General features: G+C 38.7%; 1 protein-coding gene across 1 annotated transcript in view; it reads left to right on the top strand.

Annotated features, from left to right (window-relative positions):
* LOC119430124 (protein bicaudal C homolog 1) overlaps positions 1-18,048 on the top strand; it is a 74,392-nt gene extending 56,344 nt beyond the window's left edge. Inside the window, exons 4-17 of the mRNA XM_037697565.1 lie at positions 1,782-2,033; positions 3,532-3,663; positions 6,417-6,621; positions 8,138-8,299; positions 8,429-8,601; positions 8,704-8,839; positions 12,527-12,680; positions 12,931-13,090; positions 13,188-13,227; positions 13,356-13,510; positions 13,731-13,881; positions 14,120-14,283; positions 15,725-15,824; positions 17,921-18,048. Of these exons, the coding sequence (XP_037553493.1) occupies positions 1,782-2,033; positions 3,532-3,663; positions 6,417-6,621; positions 8,138-8,299; positions 8,429-8,601; positions 8,704-8,839; positions 12,527-12,680; positions 12,931-13,090; positions 13,188-13,227; positions 13,356-13,510; positions 13,731-13,881; positions 14,120-14,283; positions 15,725-15,824; positions 17,921-18,048 (2,112 nt within the window). The remainder of the gene's footprint in view (positions 1-1,781; positions 2,034-3,531; positions 3,664-6,416; positions 6,622-8,137; positions 8,300-8,428; positions 8,602-8,703; positions 8,840-12,526; positions 12,681-12,930; positions 13,091-13,187; positions 13,228-13,355; positions 13,511-13,730; positions 13,882-14,119; positions 14,284-15,724; positions 15,825-17,920) is intronic.
* Positions 18,049-24,718: the final 6,670 nt, after the last annotated feature.

The following is a 24,718-nucleotide window of genomic DNA, read 5'->3' on the forward strand; positions in this document are numbered from 1 at the left end:
GGGGTTGGCATTACTGTACAAAAAATGTTTTTTGTTTTTTTACTTTAAAATGAGGTATTACCTAATCCAATTTGTGGTCACTTGCAAAAGGGAGAAAATATTGTAAAGTTTTAATCTTCTTTTTGTTAAGGGCTTTTTTATTTTGCAGTTTTCTTTGTATCAGTACTTTGGGCTTTGCAGAGGTGGAAGTAACGAATTACAAATACTCACTATAATACTTACTGTAATTAAGTAGATTTTTTGGGGGTACTTGTTCTTATATGAGTATTTCTTTCAAGTGTGTAATTTTACTCATACTTGAGTACAATTTAGACCATGTAATCTGCTTCTCTACTTCTAAAAATCAGAAATCGCTACTGAGTACGACCCCTATTTGATTTAATATTCAAACCGTTCATCTGCATCTTCAGTAAGGTTCTCAGATCGTGAACGCACTAATTACCTATGATGTAAGCAAAGGACACCTCCGTAGAGAAGAAAGTTGTTTATTGTCCAAAGATTTGGAGAAAACACCAGAATGGAGACAGAGGACAACACTGTCAACAGAGAAAATGACGAGATAAAGGCTGGACTAGTGCCCGTGGCCGTACCTGGAGGAATTTTCATGTACAGAGGGTGAAAAGGAGACAGCTTCAGTATCTAATCTCAAAAAACATATTGCGGTATACGAAGTTTTACAACTACCTGTATGATATTGCTTTTTTATTGTTTGTATGTGTGGGTTATTAGTTTGGATAAGTATGCAAAGATCTTAGATATTGTCATCGGTTTACCTGGTACTAAAATAAGACAGAGCTTCTGAGAACTGTGCTCTGAATATAACTATTATATACAGTAAATCAAACTGAAAGCCTTCTATTGACATCAAGTGGTTAAAAAGTAATTAATACTCTGAGTAGTTTTTGAGAAGAATACTTGGTACTTTTACTTAAGTAGTTTTATAACACCAGTACTTTTACTTGTAATTGAGTACAATTTAAGCAGTATAACAATACTTGTACTTGAGTACAAATTTTCAGTACTCTTTCCACCTCTGGGGCTTTGTGAATATTTTTTTTTACATAAAGCCCTCAGACTGTTCTTCCACAAGAGATTTAACAGGGTTGGGTCGGGGCTGTTGCAACACCGATTGTTTTCAGCCATTCTCAGTGAAACTACTGGTAGATTGGGATCATTATCCTGCTGGATGACTCGATGTTGGCTGAGATTTGGCTGTCAAACTGTTGTTGTCACATTTGACTTTAGAGCAGATTTACTCTGCTTGTGTGACAGTTAAACAAGCCCAAGTCATCAACACTCCACCACTGTGCTTGATACTTGGTATGAGGTGATTGGATTTATTTCATGTTTGGTTTCAACAAACATGATGATGTGCATTGTGATTAAAAATCTCCATGTTGGTATTCTACTCTGTTGGAATTGTTAGTAAAAATAAAGTCCTTTATCTGATTGCAAGCATGAGTGTGTGCATTAAGCATGAATTTTAGACACTGCTGGTTCCATCTCCTCACATTCGAAGATTTGTTGTATTTCTAAAAGAAAATTGGTAATGTGTTGTCACTGAACAGGAAAAAAAGTATTTTTGTTATTATAAGCTTTCATTATGTAATCCTATAATGCAAAAAATATTGTTTTAAATCCAAATATTGTCAACAACGGTTTAATATTTTGATTTTGTTTTAAGGTTTTTGATCAAATCAACATTAGGTGCGTGGCTCTATGTTTTGTGGTACTTCTCGTGTATTTTTCTTTGCTTTAAAAGCATCTTGTTGTTTTCCCAGAGAGGCACAGCTCTGTTGTTGGAGCACCTGGCTGGAAGTCTGGCGAGCACCATCTCTGTCACCACCCACCTGGACATCGCACCGCAACACCACCTTTTCATGAAGGGACGCAACGGCAGCAACATCAAGCACATCACCCAAAGGACCGGAGCACAGATCCATTTTCCTGACCCCAACAGCCCTCAGAAAAAATCCACGGTCTACATCCAGGGGACCATCGACTCGGTCTGCCTTGCACGGCAGTATCTCATGGTGTGTGTTTATTACCATCCAGTACGCTGACTGAAATGAATAATTTTAAACTAAACCTTGTTTTGTGGTTAAAAGATTGCGTTGGTAATATATTCCTTACATACGCAGATTCCTTTTACTGTGCGGTAGCTATAATGAATACATCGTCTCATTAACGTTGTCATGCTGTGTGTGAGTGATGTGTGGTTGTTTTAGATGAGGACGGGGAGGTTGAGATGTAAACCATGATTGTCTCAGGAGGTTTGATTAGCCTTGGATGGGGTTTGCTTGGCTTTGCTCACTCTGCTGAAAAAATAATAATAATCTGTGTCTGAGCCGTGAGCCTGGATGATTTGTAGTTGCCACATACCTGCATGCAAGATGGACACATAGTTACATTAGTTTGGCTCAAGTTCTTCAGATTTTGTTCATTTACAGACTTTTCTTGTTGGACTTGATGATAAGGGTTTGGCCTGCATGTGCAGTAGATGAATGGAATTCAACCCCTCTTTCTACTTCAGAAAATGCTCCGTTAGCACTCACGTTCTGAGTCGAGACTAACCCGTTATATGTATATATTTTTTTCTTTTTAGTTTAAAATGCTCAGTGGCCATTCTTGTCTTGTTGCCATAACCACTAAGACTACTAAATACCTCAAGAATATAATAAGAAGTCTCTTTCAGAAATGTGTAAATGTAACGACTGTTTAATTGCTGTTGGCTTGAGCTCCAGCTAAAGACATCTCAACGGTAAACAACTTTTGGTTTTTGCCTGGAGGTCCATAATGTGGGATGATAATTCTGCAAGTGCTGCTTGTCTTTGTCTGCGGTCTCTCGGTTGGTCCCAAAGACATTTAGGGAGTGCCAGAGTTACATCAGTGACTAAACATGGCTTTCCCGAGGTTTTGAAACTGGGCACACAAGACATCTTTACTTTCACTTTGTGAGAGGATTAAAAACTCCTAAATGATGGGAGCTGAGCTGAAGAGCAAGTAAGAGAAGGGTGATGATGGGACTAGACGGGTATCTGAGACACGCAGGCAAAAGAGGAGACTCCTGCAAGAATCATCTGGCATGATGTTGGTTGTTATAGATTACTAACAGTAGCCGAGCTGTAGATTACAACTTTAATCTCAGGCCCTGTCAGAGCCAGCCTGACTCTATACTCCGCTGCTTATTATACCCACTTACAATCAAATCACTGTCCAGCTCTCAGCCCGAAATACAGACGCCGGTGGTGCCTGTGGTGGTGATCGTGCAAAAGAGATTTTACTTGGCGGAATTTCCCTAACTTCCTAAGGCCTGAATCGAGAAATGAATCTTCTATTTATTTGGTATGGTTTGCATATCGGCCTCTAAATGGTATGGTGTTAAAAAAATTTACTGCTTTTCTGAAAAGATAGTAATTTGTTGCAGTGTGCTAGCCTGGTAATTAAAGGTGATATTTTGCTGCTGACACATGAAAGTACGAGTTTGTTGCAACGTTGTGGTTTTTTTAATATGATTTGTTTACCCCACAGGGCTGCTTGCCACTGGTTTTAATGTTTGACATCAAGGAGGATGTTGAGGTGGAGCCGCAGTGTATCACAGCCCTGATGGAGCAGCTGGATGTCTTCATCAGTATCAAACCAAAGCCGAAGCAGCCAAGCAAGGTACGACGTCCGGCTTACTTCGAGAAAACAAAGGCTGCAGAGGGTTTTCAACCCAATTAGTAACATTTATCAAGCATTGTGATAGAGGGTGATGCAACAGACCTGCTTCAGGTTTATTTGTTTTCCAAAAATGTGTTTTAAATTGTACAAAAAATTACATTAATAAATGCCACTTTTGATTAGGAGTTGAACGACTACATATATTTTTAAAGTCGACATTAACATGATAATAGTCGAGTCAATGTGGACAAGTTGATGACGTCATCGGAACTAAAGACACACACAAAAAAAAAAAAAGTAAATTTGTATTTACACAAAAAGAACAACAAAACATCGGGAGCATATATTTATGCTCCTACCATTTATCTTGCTGTAAATATGTAACCGGAAAACCAAAACTATTATTAAGCTGCAAAAGGTAGTTTAAAAAAAAAAAAAAAATTTATCCACTATATAAAATAAACCACCGTGGCAGTGGTGGATTCTCCACCGTTGGTGGTGCGCGGTGCACACTGGGTGTGATGCGCACCCCTGTTTTTATTTTATTTAGTGAATTTAAATAAAATAAAAATAAAAACTATCCACCGGTGGTGTGTACAGCAACTAATACACACATGGTGGGGTGTGCGGTGGTGGATTCGATAGTGGAGCACACCCCTGTTTTTATTTTTATTTTATTTAGTGGATTAAATAAAATGAAATTAAAAACATCTTCATCTTTAGTGAAATACTTCCACACTGTTGATGAATTTCTACCTGTTTGGGAAGACTTTGCCTGCTCCTCGCCTTCCATCTGCCTGGAAGAATCCGTTTCGTAGCCAGCGGCACAGCTGATGGACGTGAAATTAAAAACCTCGTGAGATGTCCTAGAATCGACTAGTCTATTCAACCCCTACTTGTGAGTAATATATACATTATAATTAAGGCTTTTTTTAATTGAGAATTTTGTTAGTGTTTCAACTAAATACTCTTAAAAATGCATATTTACTATTTTTAAAAGAGCACAAACCGTGTATGAAGAATGCAGAAAAATCTGAAATGTTTGACATCAATGCTACAGTGTCGTGGATTGAACTCTGATGCATTCATTATGCTTCTTTCTTTAGATTCAGATTTACTAAACCAATTCCACGTACTCTAATGCAGCATGTGAAAACTAAAGTAGCTTCAGATTTTTTTTAAGCCTTACAAATGTTTGCCAAGTCCCTCTCGTACTTCTAAATAAGTCAAAACATTATCGCTTGCCTTTCGTCTTTCAGCAATGGGCAATAAATAAAATCAAAGATTTATACAAGTGAGCAGAAACATACTGTATACGTGGAGTAGAATCATTTATAACGCGTCATGGACAAGCGTAATGAAATTAATTTGGTTTCGCTGAACCCAAACCTCATTAAAGGTTAATGTTTAGAACATGTGCTGACTTTTCTCCCTGGAGAAAAACACAGCTGCGCTGTTATTTGTCTAAACGTAGAGTCGGGCAGAGAAACAAAAAAATCCACTGGTGCACTTCTAAATGACTTCCCATCACATGTCAGCGTGGCATCAACACAAATTAAATATTACTGTTTAGTAGAGCTGAACAAGGGGAAAGCTGGACTCCAGTACCAATACTGGGAAGAGTTCTGGTAATCGGTCTCTGCTGCCGTACATGTTTCAAATGATTGATAGGAACATTCTTCCTCTTTTGCCTCATATTTTCCAACAACAACAAAAAAAAGAACTTGATTCTTGGGGTTATTAAAAAACTTACAATGTTCCTTCAGTAAATATCGGTTGTATTAATGCCACGAATTGAAATATTTTGCAATACGTTTTTAATAAAGTCACCTTTACTCTTTAAAATAACTGAAATTTGCATTATAATCAAAGCATACTTCTTGTGTTACTCACAGTCTGCCACTCAACAGCGGTTAATAAAGCAAATCGCATTTCAGCACTTAGCGGAGTGCTGCCGTGTCTCTTTGAGGTGCCCACAACCAAACCCAGAGCCTGGGCCCGATGCCCAAACCAGACGGATCCGCAGTGACTGCTGCAGAGGTGCCAGTGTAAACACTGACCCACCCCAGCTCCACTTGAGAACCCTTCACTTAAACATTTTAATGAAGTGACAGCATTCCCCCAAAAGGCCCATCCAAGTGTGTGCTGTAGCCTCTGTGCTCCTGGCCCTTTGGCAGACTTATAAAAGACTGGGCTGTTTAGGTTTGTGTCTGAAATTCATTTTTCAAAAGCTTTAAAATGGTCAAAGTCAGGAAATGATTTGTGTTGGAATTCCTTTTTAATTTGATATTGACAGAACTTGCAAGAGCAAAACATAAAAGCTGTTACTTTTATTGAATAACAGTCTGATTTATTAATTGATTCTTGCACCTCGTAGTGTATTTGTTCATATTTTATTTTTCCATCATACCAGAAAGTGAGATATGATTAATCTTTTTAGCAACTGATGAAGAAATGTTTTCTCTTGAACATTGCGTCCATGTCTCTCCCACACTGCTAGAATGTTTATTCTTCTAATCTATCCCTAATTCTCTTTTCCTTCCTCCCATTTCTTTGTCTCCTCTTCAGTTTTACTCCCTATCTCTGGTGCCAACATTCCCTCACTCCTCACCATGTCTTCCTCGTTTCGTTCTTTCTTATGCCACCCTTTACCCATCATCTTCTTTGCTCTTTTCACTCCTTACATGTTCCTGTTCTATAAATGTCCACATTATTATTTTTTTAGTATTGGTTTTTCATTCATTGTCTCCCAGTCGGTGATAGTGAAGAGCGTGGAGAGGAATGCCGTCAACATGTACGAAGCTCGAAAATTCCTCCTGGGTCTCGAGAGCAATGGAGTGCCTTCTTCCTCACCCTCTGTGGTCCTCAGTCCCCCCACTAATGGTCTGTCCCACTCCCTTATTTGCCCTGTTGGCCTGGACATCCTGGCCTCAGCTGGCCTGGGGCTGAGCAATCTGGGTAATCACACTGTCTTAAATCTTGTTTTGTTTTCTTTTATAAAAAGTTCCTTCTTCTGGTGTTTCAAAATTTTTTCCATGAAAAGGCAACAACATAAATCAGTGTAAAAAGATAAGATGCTGTTCTTTTACTTGCTGTTCAAAGTGCATGTTTAATGTCTTTGGCAGTAGAATTAACATCGTATGATATCCCAGAAGTCCCCAAAAGCATGATAATACCTAGTTAGTATGTCTCTTCTAGTGATTTTTACAGACACACATGACCTTAAGATCTGCCTACCTCAAACCCATTGAGCCATACGTTGTGTGGAGTTTCATGTAAAAGGTGTTTACAGATCTAAACTCATGACAGAATCTCTGAGGCATCTCTGATCAGCCAACCATCAAATGATAACCTCAACCCAGATGTGGTCGCACCACTACAAATGAATCTTGAAATTATGAGCAGCTCTCGATGTGGAGAGACGTTAATGCAGCACTGATTTCACAAAGTTTATCTCAAGTCATGGAGTTTTGATTTCCCGAATGAGTTAGTCAGTACAACTTAAAGATCATACTTATTAGGCTCCTCTTATTTCCTTTTTTTTTTTGTTTTTTTGCTGATGCGTGTTAATATTTTACAAATTTAGACAAAAAATGTTTGATTCATTAAGGCAATGGGAAAATGTGTAGACTTGCCATCAGGAAGTTGAACGTGGCTATAAACGTGCTGCAAGTGATACACCGTTTACTGCTACTAACTACTAATCAAAATTCACTGATACATTGCTTATAAATTCCTGATTGATTTCAAAAGGGTATAATCTTTTTATTGATTTAATTTGCATTTAAGATGGGTTTAATGGGCAAGTAGAATGGTTGAGTAGCAGCAAGATCTTGGTGTTAATTTATTAAATCTTAAAAGTTTTTTGATGCTCCTGAATGTTAATTTAACCTTTAAATATTCTATATGTTGTGCTTGTTTCACCCAGAATGTGTAAATTGGTTGCAAACCATCCCAGTACAGTAGAATCATTTACTCTCTGTCAGATTTAAACCCAGGGGCCCAGGGGTGAAGCTGTGGATGGCCACATCCTGGCCCTTAGTAATTGCTACATGCCTCTCTTCTTCAGATTGCAGAGCAGTCTGCCAGACGAACTCTGGGCTTTATTCCTGGAGCCAAACTAGCCCCTTGTTAAAGCCACAGACCTGTTTCTTTCTGTTTTCCTACACTGTGTTTGGGTTAAGACACTGAGCACCATATCGTTGGCGCTTTCAGCAACATGGTTTTATTGGGTACAAGGATACACGAGACGTATACTTTTGTATCCGCGACCTTGTCGAAATGTATGAAATTCTTCCTCTCATTTGTCGTCTGGTTGATGGAAGTTTAAAGGAATTCCAGTAAAATAGCTGGACAACCAAGATTGTTTTCCGAGGGCCTCATTGTAACGTGTGATTAGTTTTGGGAAAAAACGGCTTTGTGCATTGACTGGACCACCACTGATCTGTCCCCCCACCATCGCTGTTCTGTGCAGGTTTCCTGGGTGCGACGGCACCTCACTCCCTTCCAAACTCTTCTGCCCCAAATGCTCTGCTAAACAGCTTGAACTCAACTCTGAGCCCTTTGCCAACACCGAGCCCCAGCACCCCTGCACCGCCCCCCTCCCTCTGGCCGAGCTCGCTTACCAACACCCAAAGTTTGTATACTTTTCCTGTTTGTTCTTTCAGCGCATCATTTATTGCATTTTCATTCATTTGAGCAGAAGAATTAATTTTAGACAAACAAATTTAAATGATGAATCAGTCAAGTTTTGATTTTGTTGTAGGCTTTTCATCTCAGCTGATGCTGCATACTGCTGCTCAGGCCACTTTGAGCAGCATCCTGCGGTCAGGCGTGCAGGGCTACGCACACAGCACACCGTCTCCCCCACCCGGTCTTGCTCCTATCGACAAGCAGCCAAACAGCATCCCCGAGTGCACTCGAAACGGACACGTCAAGGTCGGCCTTGTTTTCTTTTTTTATGCAGCATTACTAGAGGTTCATTTTGAACTTTTGTTGAGTAAATAACATTTAAATTTTGTTCGCTTTCTGGACATCCAGCATCCCGGCTATGCGAGGTTAGCAACAACGGCGCTTGCGGAAACCGTTTTGAGTCCAGCGCCATGTGACTCGGCTCAAGAGGCCAGCGGACACAATCCATCAGAACCGCTGTCTAGCAAATCTAACCCAGATGAAGGTACTCCTCATATAATAATCCTGGCCTAAGCAGCACACAAAATGTTCATATAATAAACATGTACATGGATTAGAGTTCTCCATTGCAGCAAAGAATTTCTGTCATTTTGAACGTGGCCAGGACGGATTTCCTTCATCTGTAAAAATGAGGAGGGGGAAGAACAAGTGTTTTTGTTGTATTCTTGTTAAAGTCATCCAATCTAATGATGATGCAGGAATTAAACTGACGCTACTTTCAACTAGAGGCAGACCGATATGAAAATTTTGGCTATCGCTGATACTGATATTAGGAGGGGTAATGCCGTTAACTGATATACTGGCTGAATATTTTTAAGCTTTGTCCACCCCCAAAAATCTAAGCACCTACTTTTAAAGCTGTTTTAACATTTCAAGTCTTGAAACAGTCTTCCTAATGTGCATTCACATTTACTATCCTCCACTATTCACCATAAACGTATCAAGTGGGTTACAAAAATATAAATTAAACAAAGAAATGCCCTTCCCTGTTCATTCTTTAAGCAGTCAGACACATATGGCAAAAGCTTAATTAGTACTGACTACACCAGCATTTTTTGTCTTTGTAGAGAAGTAAAGATTTCAGACAAACAATACATTTCATTGAGGATGACAAAGATGACGTTTTACAAGGCAATTACCTATGCTAGGTTATCTAAATATTAGCTTGACAACTTGAGAGGCATGTAGCTAATGACAAGCGGGTTGGAGGATTGAAGAGAATTTATTATTGTTGATGTATTTTACAGATCAGTTACAGTTAACTTGCCATGCTCTGTTCAGCAAAATACGCTACACAGTATTTAGTGTTCCCCGCTTCTGCTGTGCTGAAAGTGAAAGTTAAAGTCCATGGCCATAACTTGAACGTAGTCCGCATGCGCCCTCTGCTGTATGCATTGTACAATTATGCCTTGTGCAAGTAAGGACACGGCATTCCCAGCATTTTAGGGGTGAAAATTAGAAGCGTTTATATTGGTGCATAATGGGACAATTATCACAGATACTGATATGTCCCCAAATGCCTATATCTGCATAAAATATTGGGCCTACCGATATATTGGTCGAGCTCCAGAGTCATAGTTTGACCCAATCAGAACAGAACAGGGCGAGTCCTGCTGTCTGGTTCACGGTGAGCCCTGGTGTGAGTAGCAGAGAGAAACTACAGGTGAAAGCTCATCTGCAGCAAGCCAAGGAGGACACCCCGCTACCCTAACAGAACCGCCCACCCCTTATGAAGGTGATGACATGTAATGAATTATTAAATGTCTTGTATTAAACAGTGTTCACACTTGACCAGTTTACTGCAGCCGGGGAGATACCAGAACTGATCCACCATCATCCCCACCCCCGCCTCCCTCACTGCGCCCCGACCTCCTCGGGACTTTTATATCTAAAATCTAACTTTGTATTAAATGTTAATGTGTTCAGAACATTGTTGCCATTGTACAGACATGTGCAACCTGCACATTTGACCAAACTCTGGGTCCAAGAGAGAAACCTACAGAGACGTGCACCGCTACGGGAGCGCGCAGCCTGTTGAGTTTCTCTCATGGTGAGAGAGGCTGTTTCTGCTGCTTTAGTATTTCTAAAAATTATTAAGGCTAAAAGATGAATATTTATATGCCCCAGATTACAGCAGAGAAGTGTGTCTCTGTTTAACTTTAATTTCCCCCCTACACTCACAAAGCTCTCTCTGAGAGTCAGTTTTTGGGTAACCTCTAGGTGTAGAAAATTTTCAGACAAAATATTTTTTTTCTGCTTTAATCCATGCAAGGAAATGGATAATAAGGAATGCATTTTTTAATTTTTTTTTAATCCTGGATTTCAATTAATACTTCTCTGATCAAGGCCCTTGTCAGGATGCACAATGTCTGCAGTGTTGGCCAAAAATCTCATGAACCAGTGGACAGATTTTAATGAAACACTTAAAGCACAATCACTTTACGTACATCTACAACTGATTAGCGTTTGGAGTTCATTGTGGTTACCACAGCTGAGTGACCTAAGGCAACAACAAAAAAGGCCATAACTGTTAATCTTACATATTTTGAGATACATTTGTGGTAGTAGCTGAGAGTCCCTCTAAACACATTCTCCGAGCGCAAGATGTGTTATGTATTGTCATCATTGTATGTTCTCATACAATGGCGAAATTGGCTCTCTGCATTTAACCCATCCATGTGGTGCAGTGGGCAGCTATTGAGGGCGCCCAGGGAGCAGTTGGGGATAGGGTGCGATGATCAAAGACGCCACAAGATGTGCAATGACTGGGGATCGAGCCTGGGACTTTCGGGTCCCGAGTCGGCTGCCCTGCCTGTACCCCATCTCAGCCCCCTCTCACAATATAGAGATTGTGCATAACATTACATTCACAAGGTTTGAGCAAAATGACTAAAACTCCAACTTATCATAGGATAAGAAGATCTTAGGTTAAAGCTGGCATGAAAGCAGGAGGTTTAAGTTTCCTCAATGAATGCTAGGCCTATAATTCTGGATTATTATTTTTTTCCAATAAATAAACATAGCAGTTTTTGTCATTTCTTCAATTGGCTTCACTGTCTTTAAATTTGCCTGAATCTGAATAATTTATAAACTTACAGAACTCATCTATTTAGTGGTTTTTGTTTTGTTTTTAACATGCACCTACATTTATGGATATTCTATATGTTCAACTATTTTCCTTTCATTCGTATTATTAGTAACTTTGTCCACTTCCTCTTCTTTCCCCCATTTGTGTTAAACAGTCTTGTGATTTATGGGTTATTCTAACCTTGGACGGACTCAAATATTTAGTTGTTAATGTTTTCAACTCTGGTGTGCCGGAGCTGAGCCTTGACTTGAACATAAATGTCTAAATCAAGATTTTCTGCTTCAGATTTATGTTGCTCTGAAAGCCACACTGAGAAAAATGCGTAGAGTTAACGTCTTTCTGTTTCCCTTTACTGTCCACCTAACCTCACACTCCTGACTGGGTTTATTGGAACGGAGACAGATTAACTGCTGGTCTCCTTGCAGTTCAGAAAGGCCTTCATTTCCTCTGTGTCTTACATTTGTGTATTTTTTCCACTCAAACCTTCACTCTCACGCGTCTCGTTTTCCTCGCTGTTTTCTAAGCTGTTTCTCCCCCAGCCTCGGTTTGTCCTGGTAAGTTTTCCTCCTGCGCCCCACTCCTCCCTCACCTCCTCCTGTGTCCCAAAATGTATTTAGGCTGGCTTGCTCAGTGCAGCTCTCACCTCCTGCGCTGTGGGTTGTGTGACCTTAGAGGAAAGGTTCAAACACAAAACCCCCAGAGAGTGACTGACATCATATTATTTTATGTTTTACAGTTCATATATATTCATATATTCTTGATTATCTGCATGGGCTTACTCATAGACCTGCACTTCCTGTTAAACAGAGCAGGTTCTCGTGGGTCAGCAGGTTGAAAAGCAGGTGAAAACCGTTTTAATCAAACTTGCCGTTTTAATTAAACCAAGATCCTAATGAGACTGGTCCCATTTTAATTCACACATGCTGTACATACAGTTGGTAACCCAGCTACACCAACTCATTTATACTGACCCAGTAAGCTATATGAAGGAAGATGGGACAAGAATTATTCCAGCTATTGTAGTTGAATTGTGTTTTTTCTGCACATTAAATGTGGCATCATTTGGGCGTTTCTTTCCTTTAGGCTCCGATACGTTTGTCGAAGTGGGCATGCCGAGAAGCCCCTCTCACTCAGCCAATGGCAATGAGCTGAAACAGATGCTGGCTTCATGTAAGACATCGTCAGGAAAACGGCAGGCTGTGGAGCTCCTGCAGGGCACGAAGAACTCCCATCTACAGTATGTTTCAATGTAAACCAAATTATTCACACTTTTCAAATGTTTAACAACTTTTCAAGTTTTTTCTCTGGGAGAAATGTCATCTGTGGTGAGAACAAACAGATTATAGGTTTTAAAAGCCAAAAGTGACAGGTCTGTGTTTAATTCACTAACCATGGATAACATTTCACTAGCGCAGTCAACTGTCTCTTAATGACAATACCTGTTTGATTTTATTGCTCAGGGTATTCTTTCTTTGTTGTTACAACAGTTCTGACTGCCTCTTGTCGGATGCTGAGTCCAGCTCGTCAGACAGTCCCGTTGCAGATAAGAGAGCGCCGGGCAGCGAGCGGGCAGCCGAACGAGCAGCTCAGCAAAACGAGAGGGAGAGAATCAGACTGGTGCCCCAGACTTCCTTTGCTAACATGCAGGTAAACACTCAAAAATAAAAAAACACACTCCAAAAACATATATTTTTTGGCAATACTGAAAGAATTACAGGAATTAAACTGTCTGCTGCATTTGTAGGCGTTTGACTACGAGCAGAAAAAGCTGTTGGCGACCAAAGGTGAGTCAACTCACACTCATGAGCAATGTGTAAGAAGAGGGAGTGAATTATTATTTTTAATGAAGTTCAAAAATGTTAAACTGTTTAGAGTGTTATTCAGCCATATTTCTGTGCTCATCGTCCCACAGCGATGTTAAAGAAGCCTGTGGTGACGGAGGTGAGAACCCCTACCAATACGTGGAGTGGTCTGGGCTTTTCAAAGTCCATGCCTGCCGAGACGATCAAGGAGCTCCGGAGAGCCAATCACGTCTTGTACAAACCCAGCATGACCACCACATATGAGGTCAGACATACAAATCCAAGAGAACCTTTTTCATTGTCTGGTAAACTAGTTAAGCTTCTGAATTCCATTATGTCTTAATTGTGCAATGTTTTTTTTTTAATCTATATCAAAAGAACATAGCTTTTTCTCATTGCAGATGTATGTTCAGTATTTTTTTTTTCATTTGGAATGATTCATTAAATGTTGTTTTTTTTTCTCCCCCCTTTATGATCTGTCTCAGGGCTCCCCGCTGTCCTTGTCTCGATCCGGCAGCCGGGAAGGTGTTGGGAGTGGCAGTGACTCTGACAACTGGAGGGAGAGAAACGGCCTGTCGAGCCACACCGAGTTCACCTCTGCTGTCAGCAGTCCGAAGAGGAAACAGAACAAATCCGGTCAGGAATGTTCAAGCAACATACATGTCATACTTTTTTTTGTTCGGTAACAATTAAAGGACTTGAGACAAAATAGTAAAAATGTTAGTTTCAGTTGTTCATATTTAATATGATATGACAATGAAACAAAAAAAAAACAAATTAACTCTGGATTTAATAAGTGAATTTGTTTATCACTGTTAATCAATTTTAAGATTTTTTTTTTTACCTGTTTTTTCCTTTTAATTCTGTCTTGTAGCAGCAGAGCATTACCTCAGCAGCAGCAATTACATGGACTCGATTTCTTCAGTGACAGGCAGCAATGGCTGCAACCTGAATTCATCCCTGAAAGGCTCCGATCTGCCCGAGCTCTTCAGCAAGCTGGGTTTGGGGAAGTACACAGATGTCTTCCAGCAACAAGAGGTAGCACAGCCCGCTACTTCCAATTGTGTAATTTATAGGGATGCACGATATTATCAGCATGGTATTGGAATCGGACGATATTAGCGATAAAGTTAAAAATCAGACATTGCCCATTCCATCAAAATAACTCACCGATATAAAAGGTGCTGTTTGTTTTTTTTATATATTGTATATTTATATAGCATTACATAATTTTCAGCCTCCTTTTTTGGCATTTGCATTTGGTATCAAGCCAAACTGACAAAGGCCATACAAGAATAATGTAGTATTTTAATTCCACAGCAGAGAAAGCTATGTAGTCTCTGTAAGTAGGTCTAGGGGAAAAAAAATCTGTATTGATATCGGTTATCAGCCAAATAAGTTTTAACATATCGGATATCAGCCAAATATCCAATATCGTGCATCTCTATATCTTTTTTTTTAACTTGTGGAGCTGTCATAAAATAGGGTACAGCTTATTTCCCAAATGAGTTGTATTTATTGTGTGTTGTTCCTGTCTCCAAATTAAAGCTTTAACTAAAGTCACAAACCTTCCTCTAACTTTGCAATAAACATATCCCAGTCTATGAATTGCTTTATTACTTTAGGTGCAACTTCATTACTTTTCCTGTGTCATACATATGAGATAAATGGGTATAAACATATCTACAGTGGCATGCAGAATCCTCTCACAGTCTGTGGAGCTGACTGAAAGATTCTGTAAGAAAACATTTTATGCATATAAAAAATAGTTTATTGTATGTCCAGCTAGGTCTGATGTTTAGGTTTTTTAAAACAGGCTCTCGGTAACGTCCTTTGAAACACAGCCTAAGGAAACGTCAGACACGTTAAACAGATATGCGAGGAGAAGTGCATCAAAATGGCACGTACATGGGGAAATGTTGCATGCATGACTCGGATCAGACTGTGACAGCCTTCACTGCACTCAACCGCAGCTAAACTTGTATGCTAAATTAGGATGCTGAACTTGGAAACAAATTATAGCTGTAATTTAGTGTTAGTATATACCAGCACGTTGACATGCTGATTTTAGCACTTGGTTCAAAGCGTCACTTTTATCACAGGGTCAGGAAAATACAGAATTTGAAATGATATATACATAAAACGACTATGGTCTGCTTAGCCTGGCTACAGTTCTTCAATTCTTAAACATCCAGAGTGCAGCAAGTTGAATTCCTATGAGGTATTTCTGCTGTTTTAGGATACTCCAGAAGAAATGTGAGAAAGGGATTTTCCACATTTTGCTTTGTGTTTCTGCCTGCCTGTTAAGCATGATTGTGTTAAAGGAGGCACTGGAGGATTTGAAGGATCTACAGTCCAATTTCCACATCATCACATTTTGTACAAAGCCTGTTTATGAAATAATAGGGTTAGTTATGACTGACTTGTTTCAAAATATTGAGGGTTTGGTGCTGTTAAATGCAAATGTTGCTAATTTCAGATTGACCTCCAGACATTCCTGACTCTAACGGACCAGGACCTGAAGGAACTGGGAATCACCACTTTCGGTGCCCGTAGGAAAATGCTGCTTGCCATTTCAGGTATGATTGCAATTGTTGTATTTTATATAACCCATTTTTTTCTGTGCTGTTAGCTAATAAAGTTAAAACTAAAATCCCCTGGGAGCAAGGTTTTTCCTTTCATGAGCCAATTGTCACCAGTACCAGCTAAAGTTTAATGCTCCAGCTCAGCTTAATGAATGCTGAACACACAAACTGTTCTTATTTTGTTTATCACCACAACAAGCGTGATCAGAGTCCAGCTGTGCATAAGACATAATCCAGTCAATAGACATCTGCTCCACTGTTAACCACTGAATGTTTGAGCTAATTGGTAATGAGACTAGGAGCTGAATTTAGCAACAAAAAAAATGGAATTAACTGATAAAGCTAATATTAGCATAAAAACACCTAAACAAATGGCTGAAATAGCAGAAAAAGCTCAAACTAACAGAAAAAAGCTGAAATTAACATAAAGAGGTTAATTAGGCTGAAAGAAGCAGAAATGACCATGAAAAACTTGAATTTATCTGAAAACATCTGAAATTAACTAAAAGATGCTAAAAAGCTGAGCTGAAAAGGTAAAACAAGCTTAAATTAGCAGAAGGAAGTGGAGAGAGCACATTTTTGCTGAATTGGGCTGAAAAAAGTTGAAATGAGTGCAAAAAAAATTGCTGAAAAATTAGCTGAAAAGGCTAAATTTAGCATCAAAACTGCTAAAATAGTTGCTGAAATGGCATACAAAGCTGAAACTGACAGAAATAAGCTGAATTGAGCAGAAATAAGTTAGAAGAAGCACAAAACATATTGTAGTTAGCAGAAAGAACCTGACAGGAGCACAAAACACCTGGAAAAAACAGCTGAAAATACCTGAAAGTAGCTGAAAAATGCTTAAATTTGCACAAAGAAGCTGAACCAGAACAAAATGTGAAAGGAGCAGTAAAAGGTTGTAAACAGATCTAAAGATTTGAAGGATGTAAAATGAGCTCAATTCATTTTCTATGAGGAAAAAAAATGGCAAAAAAAAAAAAAGGTTAAATATTTCATAAAGCTAAAGTTGCACCAATACCAAAAGTCATAGCAGGATTGTCCTAAAAGACCTGAACGTTTTAATATGATTTGTTGAAATAGCACAAAAATTGTGGAACGAGAACGATGCCAAAAAACTTATGGAGGATAAATGACTCACAACACTTCGTAAACATTGACACAATAAAAACTGCAGCATTGTATCTAAGTTTCTTTAAAGGAAAACATGTAGCAGTTATTTGTATAAGTGGCAGTGAAAGGGATTTGGGCAAAATTCTTCTCAGATGACTGTTGTTGCTTCACCAGCTGCTGCAGCTGCCTCCCTGACGCTGATTTGAACTCACTTGATCTGATGTGGATGCGGTGGGTGTCACACTTCATTACTGACATCATATTTTGGAGATTGTAAAAGCTGTATAGCTGTATGGGGAGCAGGCACTTCCTGTTGTAAGTTTTCTGTAGAAGGTTTGAGCCAGTGAGAGGGAAACATCAAGGCCAGAGCTCTGATTATTAAGGATGTAGTTTCCAAAGCCAGAATTGGTTTTGCTGCCTGTCGCCAAGCACGGGTCAACTTTCATCTCCGCTGACCGGCCTTCTGAACAGAAATATGCACGTTTCTGTCTGTCTTACCCTTTTCTGTGTGTTTGTGCTTCTTATAAAGAGTTTAAACTTTCTATCCGTCTGCCAGTAAAAAGAGCTGCTGCAGCAAGTCGCTTGTCTCCGGGATCCAAAGTGAAGGTTTATGCTGGCAGTGGCAGAACACTGCTCTCATGAATACGTTGGAAATGCCGGTCTGCCCGAGTGATATTCTTATGAAAGTATTTGAACAAACTGCTGGATGAAAGTAGATGGCCACAAAGAGGGGGCTTTTGTTGATCGGAGCAATTTTGCGGCGATTTGAATCTAATTTTCTTGTCATTGTTGATCCATTGAGGCTAAAGAAAAATGTCAACAGACTTCTCCGTTTGTGTTTATTTGTTCGCTTTGATTTGCTGTGATTTACAGCAACACGAGAAGGGATTGGCCACTTTAAAAAAAAAAAAGTATGCATTCATTACCTTTGCTTTTGCTGATGTCTTTTTTTTTTTGTTGTTGTTGTATTTTTGCAGAACTAAACAAGAATCGAAGGAAGTTATTCGAGCCACCCATCAGGTCCTCCTTCCTGGAGGGGGGAGCAAGCGGACGACTCTCCCGGCAGTTCCACGCTGACGTGGCCAGTGTCAGCGGGCGGTGGTAGTCCTTAAAACCCGTCCAAGAAGTCCAACCTCCTTTGGCTTTGGTGCCCAAGTTTCAGCAGTTGTTTACCGCCTTTTTTTTTTTTTTTTTTTTTTTTTAGCTTTGGCTGAATCAAGACTGTTGCATTCTTTGTTTTTATAAATATAAAGCCATAGTTTTACCTGAAGTGCCAACTTAAAAAAAAGGGATTTCTCAGAGACGCAAGGTTCAGTGTTCACTCCTTATGAGTTTATTTGGAGCCTTTACATATGAAGGATACGTGTTATGCCTCTGAAGAAGGGTACTGTCCAGTATTTCTCTCCACTTTTTGTTTAAAGGAACAGGCAGAATGATCGTTTTACAGATTGATACTACCCGCATTGAATTATGCTATTGTATCAGTAACATGCACTTTATTACTAGATTTTGCCTGTAAGAGCCCGACTCCTATACTGAAGTAATAACTCTACCTTTTTTTTTTATTATTGACTAAAAGCACAGATGCATTTTGTACCAAAATTAAAGCAAGCACTTAGCCATTGAGATTAGGGTGCCACTAAACGAAGTGCAAAAAATAAAAGTAGTTCAGCACACCTAAAGTGGGGATTTGATGAGCTTTAATAATGATAAAAACCAAAGGGAGGTATTGTGCCTTTGACTTTTGGCTTCAGTGTGTCGATTGGTTGACGTTCCTTCAAGGTCAGTGTTTAGGAGCAGTTTGTGTATATCGAGAAAAAAAAACAAAAAAAATGTAAATGTACTCCTTATGATTTTATGTTTAGTTTTTATTACCATTTTATGTTAAGGAGTGGAATGTTTATTGGTAATCAGTTTACATATGTATTTTTATATGTTTATGAATGAGTTCCTATGATTTGTATTTTTTTTGTAATTAGTTTCTTAGCATCTTTTTTTTTTTTTTGTCCTTCAGTCTGTGGAGCCATGATGTGGCTGTGCCATAGCAGCAGCAGTCGAACTGTGAGGCAGTATAGCCTTATAGGCCTCTCTTGATTGTATCGTCAGTTTTCTCTAGTTGACTTCCTGTTTATAGTGTAATGTTTTGTCCCAACCGTGTTTGTCAGTAATGTCCATCCTGTGTCCACTCCGTGTGCCTTAAATCTCCCAATTCGCTCCTGCCTGTATCTGGAATGTGAGATGTTATGCCAAGAATTATGTGCGCGCCCCCGCCACCCAAAAACTTGATGTTCTATTTCGAGAAAGGCAAGATCTTTGTAGCATCATGTGCCAATACACGAGTTGTTTTTCAGCTGGGAGAAATTTTGTTAGACATATTTTGGTATGACATCTCGCTCATGCAGCACATAAAAACATATATATAATAAAATATATATATATATATATTTATGTACATATAATATATATGTGTATATATGTATATACTATTTATATATATATATATACTATATATACTGTATATATATACTATATATACTGTATATACTATATATACTGTATATATATACTATATATACTGTATATATATACTATATATACTGCATATATATATACTGTATATATGTATATATATATATATATAGTATATACTATATATATATACTATATACTATATATATATGTGTATATATATATGTATATATATATAGATAGATAGATATGTGTATACACACACATCTATATATATATATATATATATATATATATATATACACGTGTATACACTGACAAGCTGGTCTCATTTGAGAATTTCTGATGTACAAAATAAGGACAGTAAATCACTGAAGGGATTGAGACAAAAACAAAATAATCTGAAGTTTTCTATAATGGACCAAAAACCCTTGTTTAGCAGTGTTTGATACAAAGATTATATATGCAGAAGTGTTTTTTTTTTTTCTTTCCAGTAATATGTTCAGTCGTGTGTTTCGAACATCTGTTCCCAGTAGTTCATTAACTTTGATCACATTTTTCCCCCTTGAAAATATCTACAAGCAAAAGCAATCTTCTAATACTTTGAGTAATTCCAAGTGCAATTAAGTGAATCGTTGTAAAATTTATTTTGTTGTTTATATTTGTTGTACATCAAGTGCAAAAAGCAAAGACTGAAGCTTTGTATTAGTTAAGCTAAAAGAACGGTGTACAAAGTCCATAAAAGTGAGAGAATTTAGACGGAAAGTAGGATTTGTTCTTGCATCAGCTCAAACTGAAGTGAATTATTTGTCCACATGCTCAGTTTTATTCCTTTTTTAACTTAAATTTTTATTTTTAGAGGGGGGAGGGTGTAACTTTATTTTTTTTAGTTTGAGTCACTTTTCAACCATTCTTTGCATCTGATTCCAACCATTGTTATCGTGGTTGTTGAGTGAGTGACTCTGCTAAATAATATTCTGACACAGTTGCTGATGCAGACAAGTTTTTTTTTGTTTTTACCTTGAAGTCTTAAGACATGATGAAGAGCAAGTTTAAAGTGAGCATCTTTATTCTACACCTGGAGCCAGTTTTCCTGCACTCATTGTCGTACTACGTTCAAACTCTTGAGCACTGATCTCCTCAGTGCTGTGACTCGTGTTGCTGTCTAGCAGACATTTGTTTCTCTTCCTCCACGTTGTTTGGGTGTGCTTGCTCGCAGGACGGCCAAGGTTATTGATTATCACGTGAATGTTCAGAAAATTATGAATACTTGTTATTGCAGCTTGAACTCGGATCAGTGAAGGGATTCAACAAGTCTTTGCCCATATATGCAGAAGTTTCTCATATCTCCTTAATGTGTTGTATTAGTTGTTCAAAAATGAATGATTTGGAGGAATTTTGTTCTTCAGTCAAATGGTACATTCAAAGTACATGTAAACCACTACAAACATTGTGTATAGTGTATTATTTTTTTCTTCCTACACAATTATTATGTAAAAAAAAAAAAAAAAGGTACAATTCTGTTCCAGAAAAGAATTTGTAAAACATTGCCATGAGGCTAAAGTTCTGTTCACTGTGACATCTGTTGACGCTCTTGTTTTTCACACTGCATGGTAATACAGATAGATATAAACTTTTTGGATACAAAAAAAAATGTCCAGCAGGAAAAACTGTTTGTTCAAACATTGAAATATTTGGATGGAAATAAATGTATGCAAAATCATGAGTGGGCTTTGTTTTGTTTATGTACATAGATGAATGGGATGTTTGAGAAGACTGTAGGAATCATACATTTTAGGCTTCCCGAAGCTGCATGAGCAGCTCTCAGAAATTAAGAATGGGCTCCAAATTATACCGGAACTGCTACATTGCTAGGCTTGTCGCAATAAACAATAAATTAATCGCATGATAAGTGAAAATTATTGACCTTATTTTCATTTATCGGCTTTATTGTTTCTTCACGTCTCTCTCTTTCTATTGAAGACACTGGATGATAAATGGCTCAACTCCGGTGCTCTTCACTGACCCTCCCTTTCTCTTTTCTCTTTAAAACCTGTTTTAACGATCCAAAATGGCCGTCTTGTCGAAGCTCCAAAATTCACAGTTGAAACCCATGCCATCATGTAAAAAGTTTTATTTCTACAAAAAGAAGCTGAGAGCTTGTTTACGGTTTCTTTTTTTTATTTTATTAAAAGCTTTGTGTAAAAAAATGCTATGCTAAAGATCTCAAACCACACCCAGCGTCCACCATTTTGAGAACCGAATAAAGGGGAGAGACAGCCCATGTGTCGTGGTATCCCTCCCATTTTTCTTAAAGAGATGTTGCTCGCTCCCTCACTATCCATCCTTCGGTTCAAACAGTCTCATACTGCCAAAAAAAGGTACTACACGCAAAACAAGTTAACCAAAATTTCTTAAGTTTGACAATAATTACTAATTATTGTCAAATTTCAAACAATATTTTTGTTTATCGCAAAAATTCTGAGACAATTAATCGCCCAGCAAAATTTGTTATCGTGACAGGCCTAATTGCTCGTGTAAAGAGCTAATTGGTCCATTACACTCTGTTGTCACTTCACTATTTTGTCTCTCCGTCTCCACGTTCTACCGCTCCATAGTTGAGTTGTGGAAGCAACATGTCCAGGAGAGAAATCCAAACATCCCTCTCCCCAGTGACACACTCCAGCTCCACCTGGGGGACCCCAAGGCATTCCCAGGCCAGAGATCCACAATCCTTCCAACAAGTTCTGTTGTTCCCCGGGGCCGTTTTTTCTGTGCCCAGAAAACATCCAAAGAGAGGTGCCCAGGAGGCATCCTGATCAGATGGCCGAACCGCCTCAACCGACGCCTGACCACCCCGGAAAGGATGCCCATTTCGGCTGCTTGTATCCAGGATCCTGTTCTTTCGCTCGTGATCCAAACTTTATGACCACAGGTGAGGTTTGGAATGTAGCCATACTGATAAATCGAGTTTTGCTTTTCGATTCAACTTCACCACGACTGACTGAAGCAACGTGATCATTACTGAGGACGAGGCCCCGATGCCTGGAACCATTTCCCGCTTCATCCTACCATCCTTCTTGCACAAGACATCCAGATGTTAAAATCCATTCATCTGAGGCAAAGATGCCCCCCAACGCAGATGGGACATTCCACTCACTATTTTGTATTTGTTTTCATTTCAGCTATCTAATCAAAGCTTGAGAGAAAACCACATAACCATATGGCACAGAACAGAATCTGCTTCGTTCAAGAAAATGAATCTGTACTTGCAAAGACATGGCATTATGCCCCCCTTCAATTTTAGCACATATTTAGCTTGTTTGTCGGCCATTTTTCTAATCCTTTAGTAAAATATAATCGAATCAGCAGTTCATCTTTAATTGGAGAGGCAAAGTCAGTGTTGTGTTTTTCTTCCACTTTTTATGCCAAGTTAATGGATTTTTATTTTTCCTCTAGGCAGATTGGAATAAAATTCTTATTCACTTAATATTGACTTTAAAAATCACACTGCTATTCATTTTTCTGGTATTTTTTTTATTCTGTAAAGCAAATTTAAAAAAATACCTCAAGAGGGCAGTGTGGCCACTTCCATCAACAGAATGGAATCAGCAACAGAAAATCAAATGTTAGGGATTCATACAAGGAGTAGAAGTTTGTGATGTTTAACATAATGTGCTTTAAAATATTAGCTTTAATATTGTCTCATTTTGTTCGTCCATTGTGCATAAGTTGTAAACATTTTGTTCGAGAGACCTGGAGGTCTATAAGTGTATGTTTGTGATTGTAACGTTGCACAAAATGCAAAAATAATGATTTTAACAGTTGTATTTCACATGCCCATTTCATTGATGATCTAAAACCCTGCCACAGATCAGTCTTGTTGTTTCTGCAAATTATTCTTCAGATGGCACCAAGAGATTCTTGTCCAACGAGCCCTCAGCAGAAGCAGGTGGTGCAGCTGAACTGTGTCAGCCTGAGTCACCCAGTTTTCCTCCCTCTGGCTTTAATTTAAGCAGGTGCTCGACAAGAGAAAAAAAAACACTGAACGTGTTTGTGTTTATATAACACTTCAGCCTGTAAATACTGGTATGGAAAAGCTGAGAAGCTCAGGGTTAACGTGTGGGAAGGATGCTAAGAAAACATTCATTCTGGTATCTGTGACAATTCTTCATAAACAGGTTTTATCCATGTAGCTACTGAAAAACACAAAATCATCAATTAAATCCATATAAAATCTATTTGTGTTCAGAAAATCAACGCTAAATCAAAAAAAGAAAATTCCTTCATCTCATTTAAGGCAGTTCTGCGTATCAGCAATCATTCTTGGATCACAGCATGACTGATTCTAATGTCATGCTTTATCGTGAGGGACGGAACGTGAACGACGGCTAAATCGCTAAGAAAGAAGTGGCAGATCATTTCCAGATCCGTACAGCTTGTTTGTTGCCTCCCCACCTAAAGACCAGCCTGCTCCACAGCTTCACGTATCGTTCTCGTGGGCAGCTTGTCTCTGCAGGAGAGGTGTAAATGACAGGAGCTGTGACTAACCTCATCATACATGGCTCTCATCCAGAGGACAATATGCTCCCAGTCTGCCTCGTTGCATCCTCTGCTTTTTCTCCAATACTATAGATCTTAGAGGCAGAATGTTGCCATATTTTTTGGACTATAAGGCTTAAAATCATTAAATTTTCTCAAAAATCTACAGTGAACCTTATAATCTGATGCACCTTATACTGTAGTGAGAAAAATATGGACCTTTTAAATGTTCACCTATTTGCTTCTGATGTGTTTTTGCAACACATTCTCCACGCGTGTCAATATACGACGAGTGGGGGAGTGAGAACATGTTGGGTTTTGTGTTGTTTATAAAGGGGGAGAAATTACAAAATATTGTTTTTGTTGAAAATCTTTTATACTCATTTAAAAAAAAAACAGAACTTTGTTTTGGTGGCATATTCAAAATGTGCTTCACTGTTAGCAAAAATGTCCTGTGTCCTTTGCCCCGTTCTCCTCAGGCAGAAGGTTTCAGAGAATTAAGTGTAGAGCCACTAGACTGAGGAACAGCTTCTACCCTGAAGCTGTTAGACTCATGAATCTCTAAGCAGGATAATCACTGCAAGAAAAACAAAAGAAGAGGAAAAATCACTGTAATTCCACTTTAATTGATGATTTATGACTTATCTGTGCTGCTGATTATCCACGCTGCTGATCTCTTGCCTTTAAGCTGCTGTATTCATACTCTGTTCACTACAGACTCATGTTCAGGCTGCTGTTTAATATAACGTATTATTTTACATTAT

This window comes from Nematolebias whitei, chromosome 1 (assembly GCF_014905685.2).
Source record: "Nematolebias whitei isolate Nwh7 chromosome 1, NemWhi1, whole genome shotgun sequence".
Taxonomy (NCBI): Eukaryota; Metazoa; Chordata; class Actinopteri; order Cyprinodontiformes; family Rivulidae; genus Nematolebias; species Nematolebias whitei.